At 34.9% G+C, this 15,990-nt stretch overlaps 1 protein-coding gene across 1 annotated transcript in view; it reads right to left on the reverse strand.

Annotated features, from left to right (window-relative positions):
* Positions 1 to 1,694: 1,694 nt before the first annotated feature.
* Positions 1,695 to 15,990, reverse strand: part of DPY19L3 (dpy-19 like C-mannosyltransferase 3) — a 112,045-nt gene continuing 97,749 nt past the window's right edge. Inside the window, exon 19 of the mRNA XM_051979754.1 lies at positions 1,695 to 1,901. Coding sequence (XP_051835714.1) covers positions 1,890 to 1,901 — 12 coding nt within the window. The 3' untranslated portion in view covers positions 1,695 to 1,889. The remainder of the gene's footprint in view (positions 1,902 to 15,990) is intronic.

The raw sequence follows: 15,990 nt of genomic DNA on the forward strand, positions 1-15,990 counted from the left end.
TGTGAAATGAAGTCATCCATCTTGAGAGCTAAGGGGTTGTCCTAGGCACAGAGCCCTCAAGAAGTTCTCCTAGGATCATACACAGCCAGTGGATGTCAGAAGCAGGAAGTAAATTTGAGTTTTCTTCATTCCAAACCCCGCATTCTATACACTATATCATACTGCCTTGTTCAAACGTATATTAATGATGATGATGGTGATGATCCATGGTGCCAGAAGTAGAGAACTGAATTCAGTCAGGAAGACCGAGGTCCAAGTTATGCTTTCCATATACTGCCTGCATAATTGTGAGAAAGTCATTGACCCTCTCCATGTGACCCTGGTCATTTCCTAGGACTACAAGTTAAAAAACAGTTGCTGATGTGTCTTGGTAGAGGGAATTTCCTCATTATGAGCAATAAAGTCAAGGGTGTAGACAAAAAATAATTATCTAATTGAAATGAGCTGTTTGGAGTTGAGGGTTTTAATTTTGAGGGTTTTTTTTTAATGTAAAAAGACCAAATTGAAATGTGTTATTATGGGTTAAGAGAAAAATGGGACAGGGATCTATGTCTTCTCTGGCCTTTGCCAGCATTCCAACACTGACTTGGTTTGCGGTGATTTCTGACCATGGTTTAGACTGAATGCTAGCAAAAGCCACTTGACTTTGTGGAAAGAGAGCCAGCCTTGGAAGCCAGGAATCAAGTGTTGCTTCTGACACTTACGGTAGAATGGTCCTACTCAAGTCAATTAAACTCTCATTGTCCCAGGTGAATCTTGAAGATTCTGCCTTGAAGGGCAGATAGTGGTCTGCAATGAGAAAGGCAGTTCCTTATAGAAAGAAAATTACAGGTTTCAGATTTTTTAATAATAAAAAAAGATTGTATGTGGGTCTCTTAAATTTTTCATTTCTTAGTCTCCTCTGCTTCTCCATGTCATGTGTTGTCCTATTTCATTAATATGTCTTATCTAGGACTCAGATGGTTACTTTTTACAAGAACATGGCTATGCCTTTGAGACATTTCCTAACTTCTGTGTTGAAATATTCAATTGGATACAGAAATCTATCTGTATAAAAGGATGTGGGATCCATATAAAGGAAGTATAAAGGGATGGAGATAAGAGAAGGTAGATAGGAGTGCAGAGTTGGACTAAGAGAGAAGATTAAACAAGGGAAAATAACATGGAGGGAAATGCACAGTTAATTATCATAACTCTAATTATGAATAAGATGAACTCACCATAAAATAGAAACAGATCGACAGAAGAATGGATTTAAAACCAGAATCCTATAATATGTTGTTTATAAGAAACATATTTGAAGCACAGACATACAGAGAAAAGGAAAAGGGCTGGAGAAGAAGATATGCTTCATTTGAAGCAAAAAAAGAAGCAGGGATAATAATCATGATATCAGATAAAACAAAAGCAAAAATAGATTGAATGAAAAGAAATAAGGAAGGAAACTATATCTTACTGAAAAAACACCATAGACAAAATTATATCAATAAATAAACATACATGTACTAAATGATATAGCACCTATTTTTTTTTTTTTTACAATGGGTCACATCCATTTGCCAAATTTCATTGGGTCTTTTTTTTTTAAATAACTTTTTATTGATAGAACCCATGCCAGGGGAATTTTTTACAGCATTATCCCTTGCATTCACTTCTGTTCCGATTTTTCCCTCCCTCCCTCCCTCCACCCCCTCCCCTAGATGGCAATCAGTCCTTTATATGTTGAATAGGTTACAGTATGTCCAATTAAAGCTCTCTTTATCGAAGAGATCCACTTCCATCAGAATACCTCCTCAAACAGTGTCGTTGTTGAGGTATATAATGATCTCCTGGTTCTGCTCGTTTCACTTAGCATCAGTTCATGTAAGTCTCGCCAGTCCTCTCTGTATTCATCCTAGCACCTAATTTTTAAAAGAAAATAGTTGAGTGAGTTATAGGAGGAAGTAAAAAATAAAACTGTACTAATGGGGAATCTCAAATTTTCCCTCTCAGAATTAGATATATCCAACCAAAATATAAACAAGAAAGAAGTTACAGAAGTAAATTAAATTCTGGAAAAGTTAGATAAGATAGAGCTCTGGAGAAAATTGAATGGGAATAGAAAAGAATGTATCTTTTTCTCAGCAATACATGACACCTACACAAAAATGACCTTATATTAGGACATAAAAACCTAAAATTCAAATACAGAAAAGCAAAATTAGTAAATGAATCCTTTCCAGATTATAATGCAATAAAACTATATTCAATAATGGGCAAATATAGGTAAAAAAATTAATCAGAAGCTAAATATCTTAGCCTAAGAAATAAGTGGATCAAAGAACAAATCATAGAAACAATAATTTCATTAAGAAATTGACAAGAATGAGACAACATACCCAAATCTAAGGGGTTCAGCTGAAATGATATTTAATGGGAAAATTCAAGTTTCTAATTGCTTACATAAATAAAATAAAGAGATGATCAATGAATTGGACATGTTACTAAAAAAAAAAACCTAGAAAAAAGAACAAGTTAAAAAAAAAATCAAACAACAATTTAATGCCAAATTGAAAATCCTGAAAGTTAAAGACAAAATTAATAAAACTGAAAGTAAGAAAACCTTTGAATTAATAAATAAAATTAGAAACTATGAAAAAAATTAAATAGATAAATCATTAGTTAATTTGATTTTTTTAAAGGAAAGAAGAAAACCAAACAACTAGTATCAAAAATGAAAAGGATGAATTTACCACTAATGACAAGGAAATTAAAACAATTATTAAGAACTATTTTGCCCAATTATATGCCAATAAATTTGACAACCCTAATAAGATGGATTACTATCTGCAAAAATATAAATTACTCAGATAGCTGAGGAAGAAATAGAATACTTCAGCAATCCAATCTTAGGAAAATAAATTGAATAAGGCTTCAATGAACTCCTTAAGAAAAAAATCCTGGGGCCAGGATTCACAAGCAAATACTACCAAGCATTTAAAAGGCAATTAATCCTAATACTATATAAACTATCTGGAAAAATAGGCAAAAAAAAGTTCCACCAAATTCCTTTTATGACAGAAATATATTATTGATAATTAAATCAGGAAGAGACAAAATAAAGAAAATTATAGACCAATTTCTTTAATGAATATTGATGTAAAAATTTTAAATAAAATATTAGCAAGGAGATTACAGCAAGATGTTACAAAGATCTTATTCTAAGACCAGGTGGGATTTTCAATATTAGGAAAACTATCAACATAATTGACCATATCAATAACAAAACCAATAAGGAATCATATGATTATCTCAACAAATGCAGAAAAAGCCTTTGACAAAAATTCAATACTTATTAAAAACACTAGCGAGCATAAGAATAAATGGAGTTTACATTTAAAATGATAAGCGATATTTATCTAAACCATCAGTAAGCACTATCTGTAATAGGGATAAGCTAGAAGCTTTCCCATTACCATCAGGAATGAAGCAAGGATGTCCATTATCACTTCTATTATTTACACATCGTTACGAAAATGTTAACTATAGCAATAAGAGAAGAAAAAGAAATTGAAAGAATTAGAATAGGGAATGAAAAAACAAAAGTATCATTCTTTGGACATGACATGATGTTATGCTTAGAAAATCCTAGAGAATTTGCTAAAAAACTAGTGGAAATGATTAACAACTTTAGCAAAGTTAATCCACATAAATTATCAATATTTCTGTATATTATCAACAAAGTTCAATAGCAAAAGACAGAATCAAAAATATATTTAAAATAATTGTAGACAAAATGTTTGGGAGTATACCTGCCAAGACAAACCCAGGAACTATATGAACACAATTACACAACACTTTTCACACCAGTAAAGAGAGGTGTAGATAGACCATTGGAAAAATATTAATTGCTTGTGTGTAGGTTAAGTCAATATAATAAAATGACAGTTCTACCTAAATTAATCCATTTATTCAGTGCTATACCAACCAAACAAACAAAAGGTTTGAAAAATCATAAAAATATTCATTTGGAAGAAAAAAGATCTAAGACATCAAAGAAATTAGTGAAAACAATGTGAAATAAGGTAGCCTATTAGTACCAGATCTCATATTATAAAGTGGAAATCATCAAAATAATTTGGTACTGGCTAAGAAATAGTGTTGGATCAACTGAATAAATTGGGGGAATTCCTAGTACACATTTCATTATAGTGAATAAGCAGGGTAATTTAGCAATAATCAATCCAAAGACCAAGCTTTTAGAACAAAAATTCATGATTTCACAGAAAATGCTGGGAAAACTAGAAAAAAGTAGGTATAGAACAACATCTTATACCATATACCAAGATAAGGTCTAAATGGCTATGTGATTTATATATAAAGGATGATACCATAAGGAAATTAGAAGAGCATGGAATAATTTATCTGTCAACTCTATGGATAAAGGAAGGCTTTAGGACCAAACAAAATATAGAGAGGATTACAAAATCTAAAACATATAATTTTGATTATATAAAATCAAAAAGTGTTTGCACAAACAATACCAATGCAATCAAAATTAAAAGGAAAATAGAAAACTGGGGAGAAATCTTTGCAACAAATATTTCTGATAAAGACCTCACTTCTCAAATATAGAGAGAACAGACTCAGATTTATCAAAATACAAGTCATTTCCTAGTTGATAAACTGAACATTTTCAAAGTTCTCTTTCTCTCTCTCTTTCATACACATACACACATATATGAAGAAGTGCTCTAAATTACTTTTCATTAGAGAAATGAAAAATAAAACAACTCTTAAGGATCAATGTTTACCTAGCAAATTGGCTAATATTGCAAAAAAGGAAAATGATAAATGTTGACTGGAATGTGAGAAAACTGGGATGCTAATACACTGTTGGTGAAGTTGTGAATTGATCCAATCTTTGTGAAGGGCAATTGGAACTATGTCCAAAGGGTTTAAAAAAGCATGCATGCCCTTTGATCTAGCAATACTGCAGCTAGGTCTGTATCTATATGCCAAAGAGTTTTTTTTAAAGGGATAGACCTATTTATACAAAAATATTTATATCAGCCCCTTTTTTTTGGTGGCCAAGAATCGAAAGTTGAGGGAACACCCATTAATGGCTGAACAAATTGTGATGTATGATTGTAATTGAATATTATTGTGCTATATGAAATGACAAGTAGGATGATTTCAGAAAAAAACTAGAAAGACTTATGTGAACTGATGCAAAGTGAAGTGAGCAAAACTCAGAGAACACTGTACACAATAAGAGCAATATTGTATGATGAAAAATTGTGAATGACCTAGCTATTCTTAGCAATACAATGATCTAAGACATTCACTTCCAAAGGGTTCATGATGAGGCATGCTATCTGTCTCCAGAGAAAGAACTGAGGTTGTCTGAAAACAAACTGAAGTATGCTATTTTTTACTTTCTTTCTTTCTTTATTCTTTTTAAAATTTAAGTCTTTTTAAATAAAGTGACTAACATGGAAATATTTTATACGATTGCACATGTATAACCTATATTAGATTGCTTACTATCTCAGGGAGGGGGGAAGGGAGAGAGGTTGAAAGGCATAGAATTTGGAACTCAAAACTTAAAAAAAGTTAAAAAATTATTTTAACATATAATTGGGGAAAAATAAAATATTATTTTTTTAAAAAAAGAAACAATATATTTTTTCTCTCTAACAACCATATGGCACTCTCATGTAAGTGTTTTATATTACTTTCCTCTGTAGAGAATTCCTTCCTCTGCTAGGGTCTTAAACTCTTTTTAATCTCTTCTTCCTCAATCAGGTATTGAGAATGTGTCATTAGTGACAAGTTTCCAGTTATTTTCTCTATTTAAATTATCAGGGGTTTTAGAATAATCTAAATGATTTCCAGGAAACAGACAGCATCCAGGTGATTTCATCATTTCAATTAAAAACTAGTTTATATTTTCCTAAAAAATTATTTAATCATAGCGTCAAGTCAAGTCAACAAGCATTTATTTATTTAGTCCTTACTAGGTGCCAGGCAATGGATGAAGCCCTGGATATTCAAAGAAAGGCAAAAGCTAAATCCTTTCCCTCAAAGAGTTGATGCTCTAATGGGGGAGAGGGGTGATAAGCAAAGAGCCATGTTCATACAAGAGGTCTACAATGTAAATGGAAGATAATATCAAAGAGAAAGCACTGAGGGAGAAAGGTCTCTTAGAATGTGGGTTTGAGCGGGTTTGAATGTAGTTGAAAAAAGGAAGAGAGAAAAGGGAAAAAGGAAGGAAAAGAAGGGCAAGAAAGGGGAGAACATTCTAACCCTGGAAGATATGCAATAAAAAGGCACCAAGTGGGCAAATACAGGATCCTGTGTCAGAAACAGTGAGGGAACCATCCTAGCTAAATGCATGGAGGGGAATAAAGTGTAAGAAGATTGGACAAATAGGAAAGAGACAAGCTGTGAAGAGCTTGAAATACCAAACTATATATTTTATGTTTTATTCTGGAGGTCAAAGGGAACCACTAAAGTTTATTGAATAATGAACATATTTTGAATAATAACATGTTGAATAATAACATATATTGAATAATAAATAATAAACATTTTTGTCCTTTGTTAAGAGTTGTGAGAAATGACTTTAACAGACTTCTGGGGGTTCTAGAGTATTTTATTACATCCCAATGTTTGAGAAATTTAACATACTTTCTGCTTTTTTTACTTTCTGTTTAACCCACAGCTCCATTCCCATAGCAATATACAAAAATAATTTAATGGTATCTTGGCAAACAAGGATGAAGTAGTTATTTTAAAGCAATTGGTCAGCACACACACACACACACACACACATTCACACACATGCACACATTGATTACATAATATGAGAAATGAGCCTTTAATTCTCCAGGATTCAAATTTCATGTAGTGGAACACTCTGCCAGCCTGTAAGTGATCTCATAAAGGACATCAGGAAACAAGTAGGGTTACCTAAGGCACTCCAGTGTCCTTTGCCCTACTCCTTTTTCCAAATGAGTCAGAAATAGTTGTGGGGTTCACAGAAAGTATTGAAAGGGGGAAATTAATTGGATTCTCCCAATCATATTCCTATGCCCAGTGGCAATTGCCCTCTGAAGAATTGATATGATTACGTGACTGCCACCCTTAGGGAAGAAAGAAACAGGTCACCAGTCTATTAAAGGTTATCTTTTGTAGATAGTAGAGTTTTCTGGTGACTGGAGATGAAAAGGGGCACTCCATAGATCTATATATCTAGTTGGATCTCTACCAATTTAAGATGTGGTCAGAGATCTCAAATTATCTTGGGGAGAGGAGAGAAAGCAGCATCTCCCCAAATGGATACTGGTTGGAGATTCTGGGATTTCAGGAGTGTTGCAGAAGCAGCTGTTACTTTCTATCAACCACGTGGGTGGCACAGATGCCAGTGATCTGAGATCACCTAGTACAGGTTGGGGAAGAAGATACCAGAACCTTTGTTAGCCTTAGGTATTAACACCTTGGGGTGTACCATATGTTGATCGTTGTAGGATGTGAAGGAGGTGCAGAAGTGGCAATAAAAAAGCAGCTCACCCCAACCATACCCCAGCATCAAAGCTGGCTTATAAGCTTTTCCTTTTTATTAAAAAAAATCTGTGACAGGCAGAGATTGGTTGAATGAGATGCTGAGAATGGGATCAGAAAGACTCATCCTTCTTATCTCTGATTAGGAATCATAATATCTATTCTGTATGAGAACTAGGGTTCTCCAGAAAAAGGAAAAAAAAACCTTCACTTGAGCTAAGCTGGACATTATAACAATTTTGGAAACAGACAGATTTTCCTAATAGTTTAGTAATGTAAGGGAAAATGTTGTAATTGCAATGAATTATATAGGTAAACAGAAAAAGATTCTAAGGAGTTTTCTCTTTAAATTAGCTTTTCCATTGCCCAGGAGAATAATCTTGATATATGCTCTTTTCATGATAGAACAATAGAGTTTTGCTTTAGGAAGTTATAGCTCTCCTTTAACCTAGCAAGCAATGCCAATTCATTAACTAGGATTGCATTTGCAATTTTAAAAGTCCTAAACAACAGATTTATCCACCTATATATTATGATAAGGGACACAGAACTACAAAACTCCAATATCGTGAAATGCATTTTAGTTGTTAGTTTTGTTGGCCTTACCACAATTGTCATGAAAACCCTGTATGATAACTTTGGACCCGAGACCTAGGATAAAAAAAGAAAAGTAAGACATAGGAAAATGAAGGAAGGTACCTCTCACCACTAGGGTGGCTAGGTGGCCTAGTGGATAATGTGCTGAACCTGGAGCCAAGAAGGCTTTTCCAAAGACTAAATCTAGTCTCAGACACCTACTAGTTCTTTCACCCTCAGCAAGTCATTAACCCTATTTGTCTCAGTTTTCTTATCTATAAAATGATCTAGAGAAGAAAATTTTAGTATCTTTGCCAAGAAAACGCCCAAAAGAGTTAGATTGACAGGAATGATTGAATAAGAAAACTCCCTTGACTATGAATGGGGGAGAACTCTCAACCAAAGAATAAAAGTAATCAAAAGATAAAAACCAGTTTGATTACGTAGAATTTTAAAATTTTTGAATAAAAAGAAAAGATAATTGTTAATTGGGAAAAATCTTTGCATCAAATGTCTTTGAGAAGGGTCTGATATTCAAAAATATGTGTCCAAAGTCAGATTTGAACATGTGAAGACGAGTTTTCTTGACTTCAGGCATGGTATACAACTTCACATGGGCCTTCTCAATGTGGGAGATGGGGTGGGAAGGAAGGGGGAGAACTTGGAACTCAAAATTTAAAAAACAAATGTAAAATTATATAAAAACATTTTACATGTAATTGATGAAAACAAAATATTAAAACAGAAAAAAGGACAAATTTAAGCACCGGTCTGCCAGAGTTGTTGGTGATGACAACAATTTTATGTAGAATGTACATTATCTGATCCAATTGCTTGTTATTTACTTTTCTGTTCTTCTTTAATGGAATATTTTTTAAAGATTCATGTTTCATGTATGGTCTGCCATTGAGATTATCAATAGGAGGTCAAGCTGAGGTTCTGCACAATTGAGGACTCAAATAGCACACAGATCTTGAGAAGCAACAAGGAGTTTTGGAGTTAATGAGATCATAATCTACAAGCTGGCAAGGGTCATTTTAGTGCATGGGTACTAAGTAGTAAAGCTAGGATTTTAACCCAGGCTGAAACTTCAAGGTCATCCAGGCTGCTATTCACAAGGATGTTGATCATGTTTCTTACCTATCCCTTCTCCTTCCCAGGAAGGGAAATGGAAACATTTTAGGCTGCTTTCTATTTTTTTGGTGATTGCTCCTTACTACTTCTAAAAAAAATATTCTGAGATAAATTAGATTTGAGCAGTCCCCTTTCTTCTGTGTTCCATTATTCTATGCTCTCTATATCATATATCAAGTCATAACCTCACTTATCATCACTTCTCATCCCTTTTTCCCTAGATCCTTTAATTAGGGAGCTCTCCTGGAAGTACTTGCTACTTAACTTACAACCTATTAGAAGGCAAAGGAAACTTCTGAGGAAAAGAAATTCAGGGGATATATTACAGCTAGGCAATGCAATATGTGATATTTAGAATCTAAAAAATGAAATTAAGCTGAATTCAGATATGTTGCTGCTTACATTTGGTCATTGATCCCCTTTCTATAGGTTGTAAAAGTGGGAATCACTTAAATGAATGAAGCTAATCAAGTAGAGTTTTTAATTCAAAGTTAATCACTATTTCCTCCCTCCCTCCTTCCCCTCAGTCCTTGTGGTCCAGAAGCAGCAGGCAGGTGCTTCCAAAATTAAGCTACTTCTTCAGTGAACAAGGACTGCATAAAACAAAGCTGACAAAGAAATGATAGTCATGGGGATTTTTTTGAAATCATTATCACTACTTTGTGTTGATGACAGCAAATTCATTGCAATCCTTAACTTTTTCAGAAAGATGCAACATCTTAAAAATGTTTTATAAGTGCCTTTTGGTTTTAATTTAGTAACTGTAGAGGGCTGCAGGTAGTGGGGGAACTCTGGGTAAGGTTTAAGACCCTTCAGCCCAGAGGGAACCTGCTGACAATGTCTGGTTAGGCTCCCCATCTCCCTTAAGGGGTTTCGACCTTCCTGAGAGTTAGGGGGTGGTGATAGCCTGTGTTCTACTTGAAGCAAGGCATACTTACAGTAAGAGGAATTTACTTATCAATAGCAGGATGCTATAGTTAGCACTTGCACAGTGTGCTATGGTGCTGTGGTGATGTAATGGTTCTATAGTTGGCACATGCTCAGTGTGCTGTGGTGATGTAATGGTTCTATAGTTGGCACATGCTCAGTGTGCCCTGGTGATGTAATGGTTCTATAGTTGGCACATGCTCAGTGTGCCGTGGTGATGTAATGGTTCTATAGTTGGCACATGCTCAGTGTGCTGTAGTGATGTAATCGTACTGAGGTATTTAGGGGCTGAGAGGACTGGAAATATACAGACTCCATCTTTGACCAGCCTCATGGGTCTCCTGCCTTCTTCACTCCTCCACTAAGACCAAGGACTCGGGCTGGTCCTGAGATCCTCCAGAGAGCTAGTCCAGATGGTATATATTTGGCACTTCAGTGTGGGGGCTCTAGAAAGCACATTACAAGTAATTCCTGAAGAAGTTGTTCTCCAGACCCCTCCTCTATAATAAAGAGAAACCGTTAAGGAAAACTAACTAATAAAATGACCGACTGGATTGGCAGTCCATGGCACATGTTGCCTACAGTGTTCTCCCTGTCTACCAAGAAAAAGGAACTGATTTATTATGTTTTCTGGAAGTAGAGTTGGGTCATTGCAATTAATCTGAATTCACCATTCTGGTGGTGAATGGCTCAATAGATAGTGTTGGACTTGGAATCAAGAAGACCTGAATACAAATTCTGCCTCATTCACTTACTGGCTGTATTATCCTGAGAAAGTCACTTAATCTCTCTTAGTCTCAGCCATAAAATGGGGATAAAATAATAGCACCTACTGTTACTATTATTTTAATGTTGTTTTCTTTGACATTATGGTAGTCATTGTTTTTTTTTTAATTTCTTTTTTTTTTCTCAGAGACAGTGTGACACAGTGGTTTGAAGGGTAACCTGGGAATCCTATTTCTGGTACCATTGCATAACCAATGATGGGCTAAATCCCTAGTGCTTCAAAGCTTTTAAAGACTATCAATTAGTCTTAGTGCTTATTATTGTTAATAGTCTTAGTGCAACTGGCCAGTATGAGGAGTACTACATGCCAACAAAATCACAGATGCTTTAAGTATTAATAATAAAAGGACAGATTCTATTACTTCTACTTAAACTGAACAGCTCCTAAGAGTTGAAAAACAAAAAAAAGTGACTTTCACTTTATTCCAAATAATCAGACTGGCCTGGGAAAATGGTCCTCCTTCAAGGAAAAAGAATAAAACCATAAAATAGTCTTAGTCCCAGCCCCACTGGGTATAAAAATTATAGGGAATAAATCCACTCCAAAAGAATATCTGGCAAGACCATGTATATGAAGACAGGGATTTAGAATGATTGGCATTCAAACATGCAGGAAACAAAGGGCCTGAAATAAACTCATAGTGAGTTATTGTGCACTGCTTTGAGTACTGCAGTCAAATTTAGACTTCTTCCTGGAGAGTCTGGATAGACATTTTTTTAGGAAATAAAATAGTCTAGGGTGTTTGCAAATTATCTGCAGCCCAATACGGGTCAGAACAACACATGATGGCATGAGCAATATAAGGAAGCCATATTCCTTTGCTAAGATATAGTCTTTTTAGACACCTGAACAGGTGTCTAATTCCTGTATTAACATGGGCTCAAGTCCTAGGTTCTCTTATTTGCTAAGGTCAAAAATGAAGGTACAGATGGAATCTTGATGTGGAGAAGCAGTTCTCAAATTTTTTGGTGTCAGGATATCTTTATACTCAACTACTATTGAGGATCCAAAAATGTTTTTGTTTATGTGACTTATTTTTATTGATTTTTTTCCTACATTAATCAATAAACATTTTTTAAGTGCCTGCTATGTGCCAAGCATTGTGCTAAGTACTGGGGATACAAAAAGAGGTAAAAGTCCCTGCCTTCAACGAGTTTACAATATAATGGTGGAATAATATGAAAACAAATAAATATAAAACAAGCGATGTATAGGATAAATAACAAATAATTAATGGAGGAAAGGCATAGAATTAACAGGGATTGGGGAAGGCTTCCTGTAGAAGATGGGATTTGAAATTAAAATATGATGATGATGACAACGAAAATAATATTGGCCTTCTGGACCCAGTGAAAGAAGGCTATCAGGGATCCCTCTACCATATTTTGAGAGTTGCTAATGTGGAGATTCCTTAGTCGAGGATAATTTGAGGGCATGTCACCTCTTCATCTTTGTTGGCAAAATTATTGATCATCCAGTGTCATATACTTTCCTAGAGTGAAATGATGTGATGTGAAGCAAAGGGAAAACAAATTACAGAATCACTTCTATAGTTTATCATAATCACCAAAGAATACTATGACACTAAAAAAATCTTTCATGTTCATCGTCCACACAAATACATATGCTGTTAGATAATAAAAGAATCCTTTCTACTAAATGAAGAAAAGCTGTCCATAAAACTGTATAAAACCATAGGATGTTAGGGCTCCTAATCACAATCTTCTCTATTTATATTACACTATTTATCCTCAATGATCCCAGAATACTTTCCTATTCATAAATAGTGGCTGTGATATGAGGTCAGGTGTTGTGAAAAATCATTAAGAGTAATGAATGCTAACTGAACATAACTTATGTAAATAATCTTAATAGCAATAATAAGGCAGAGATAATTGTTTGCAGGTGTCATTTCCTTGGGAAAAAAAACACATCCACCTTTTTTTCTGATAGAAAATGCTAATAATGTCATTTAATTTATGTGCCTTAATTAGCACACTGCTGTTCTAATTACTGTGCTAGCCCAGAAATCATGATTCTTTACTCTTTTCCCTGTCTCAGGCAGACACACATGTACTCAGCTGTCTCTCATTTCTTTCTGAATACATAGGTGCATCTCAGCAGGGTTCAGTATTAGCCCAGGATGATAAGACCTGGTACTATTTCTTGAAATTCTACAATCACACATGGTTTCTTTCCTCCCTAGTGACAGAGTGAACTCTGTAAAAATTGTGTAAAATCGCAAAAACCCAGACTCCAAATGGTCTCACATCCTCTCAGCATGTGATAAGCAGTACCATTCAAGGGCAAATCAAACTCCTATTGATCTTTTAAGAAGTCACATTCTCAGGAAAAACTTCACATTCAATTGAGAAATCCTGGACTGATTATCAAACCTCCCCCCAGATTTATCCATAAAATAGGTCTTCTGGAAACCATTCTTTGCAGATTTTCTCCATTGAGAAAACAGGCTAGCTAAGGGAAAGCCTCTTACTGAAAAATAAAACCTCCTATTTTTGTCACAGATTTTGGGGTTAGCGAATTCTTTCTCTTCTGAACCTGCATCTCTCTGAGCAGAAGGAATCACATTCATTCACACACCTCATCATCACTAGTACAAATCCATATTAGATGAGGCCAGGGGAAATGGCTTTCATCTAATCTATGGTGCTTCTACTAATCCTGATTTACATAATTGGTAAAAAAAACTATTATCTAATAATAGCTAATATTTCTATAGTGTGTACTATGTACCAGCTACTGTGCTAAGGGTTTTATAATTATTATTTTATTTGATCCACTATCCTGGTGAATGGGGTGGGGGGGAGATTAGATATTATCCCTATTTAACAGATGAGGAAATTGAGGCTGAGGGAGATTAATTGACTCCCCTAGAGTCATGAGGTTAATATTTAAAAATATCTATCAAATTATTGCTGACTCTGGGTCCAATGCTTTTGTCTATCAATGCTTTGTCACCCACCTGCCCCAAATATATGTTACAAAATCCTACACATGAAAGTTCCTGAACTTTGTAACTTACAGGATGTGAAACTAAAAAAGAACTTTAGTCTCACATTCAATGCATGAATATCTCTTCTTTATGAATCTGCTTCTTCTTGACTGGTGGCTATATTCTCTGCTTAAATTTTCCTGAGATGTTAAACTTACCTGTTCAAAAGGCGACCTATTCTATAATTAGTCCAAATGTCACCACTGACTCAAATGTATATAGTATGCTAAGGATTAAAAGGCATTTCCCTCATGATTCCCATGAGGTAGATGATAAAAATAATTAACAATGTGTATGGCTTTAAGCTTCATGCAATGCTTTACATAGAGGAACTCATTTGATCCCTAAAATAATGTTGTAAAATAGGTACTGATATTCTGTCATCTCCATTTAGAGAAGCAAAGACTCAAAAGATCAAATGTTCAGCATTATGTAACTATGTCTAAGATAGGATTTGAATTCAGGTCTCCCTGAGTCCAAATCCAGTATTCTATCTACTACACAGCTGCCCAAGAAGCACAAAGCTATTTTATACACAAGGAAACTGAGGCTCATAAAGGGTAAATGATAGTCCATGGACACAAAACTAACAAGTTGAACCCAGGTTTTCTGATTTCAAATTCAGTGCTCTTCTCACTATATCATGATGTCTTTCTCCTAGAAAATTTTCCTGCATGTTGAGCCAAAATCTGTCTCACTGTAGTTAAATCACCTTAAATATCACTTGTCTAGGAAATATGTTTTTTGGTTCAAATCAAACTTCTAATTGCTCTTCACTATAAGGGAAAAGAACCAAGCTTTATATCTAAGATTTGATTCCTCTTTCATCAAATACCAGTTCCACAATGAACAAAAATAGAAATAACAAAGAAATTTTTTATCCAAATCAATAGCAAAATAGAAATCAAAGAAAACACACAGGAGAATATATACCAGACAGTGCAGAGTGAAGTTCTTCACAGCACCTACTTTTGTGTCTGGCACATGGTGGGAGCCACTTAATGTTTGTTTTTTCTCCATTCTCCTTGGGAGTAAGGTAACCCAGATAAATCAAGAGAGAATTCCAGATCTCAAGGGAAAGTTTCCTGAAGTCTTTAGTATAACAGCAAAGGATAGCAAAGAGATAAGGGCATGATAGAGAGCACCAGCTTCCTTTCTATAGGCTTCTTCCTAGACTCCTATTCTTCCCCTTAGTAATCTGAAGTGGGGTTTGGTGTTGTCCGTTCCTCAGAGCAGGAAACTGGAAGGACCTGAAGCATCTGCAGAACCCACAGGGACTTGAAGAGATTTGAAGGACCATACATATCCATAGTATACAGCAATCAATCAAAAGCAATAAATATGGCTAGTTAACAACATAAAACTAGCTGCAACAATAATAAAAAGTACAACCTAATTATAAGCAGTACTGCAAATATAAAATAATTAACAGACACTGCTGTGAACATAACAAATTAGCAAAACAAAAGACACTCAAACATACAGCGATTCACATGTACAGCAATAAACATATGCTATACAAGGCCTTTTCACAAGATAATATCTATTAATGTCACTTGGATACAGGCACAAGTGTTTCTTCAGACTTACCTGCAACATCATAATTTAATCTAGGGGTCTTGTTTAATAGTCCTAGTTCTTTTGTCACTGATTGGTGTCTCAGCTCCTATGCCAGAGTAATTGAAATGTGCTGACCATCAAGATCACTATACACTGTGTCTACATTTGGGCTAGCCTCAATGCCAGGATAGTTAACATGTTCTTGCTCTGTACATTGAGTTTATGCCCTAGGTATCTCTGCAGCAGTTTAAGGTAGGAAAGCAATTGCTTCTGAGTTTAATCCTCCTGTATTATGATAATAGTTTCCTTCACTGGGTGCATCACTTTCAATGCCCATATTTGAGACTGGAAGTTTTTGCTCCACTGCTGGACCGTCTCTTTGACCCAGCTTATTCCTAAGTAAATGTCTGTCATGGGCCAGAACTCTGAATTTGAAACAAGGATTCTT

This window comes from Antechinus flavipes, chromosome 2 (genome assembly GCF_016432865.1).
Source record: "Antechinus flavipes isolate AdamAnt ecotype Samford, QLD, Australia chromosome 2, AdamAnt_v2, whole genome shotgun sequence".
Taxonomy (NCBI): Eukaryota; Metazoa; Chordata; class Mammalia; order Dasyuromorphia; family Dasyuridae; genus Antechinus; species Antechinus flavipes.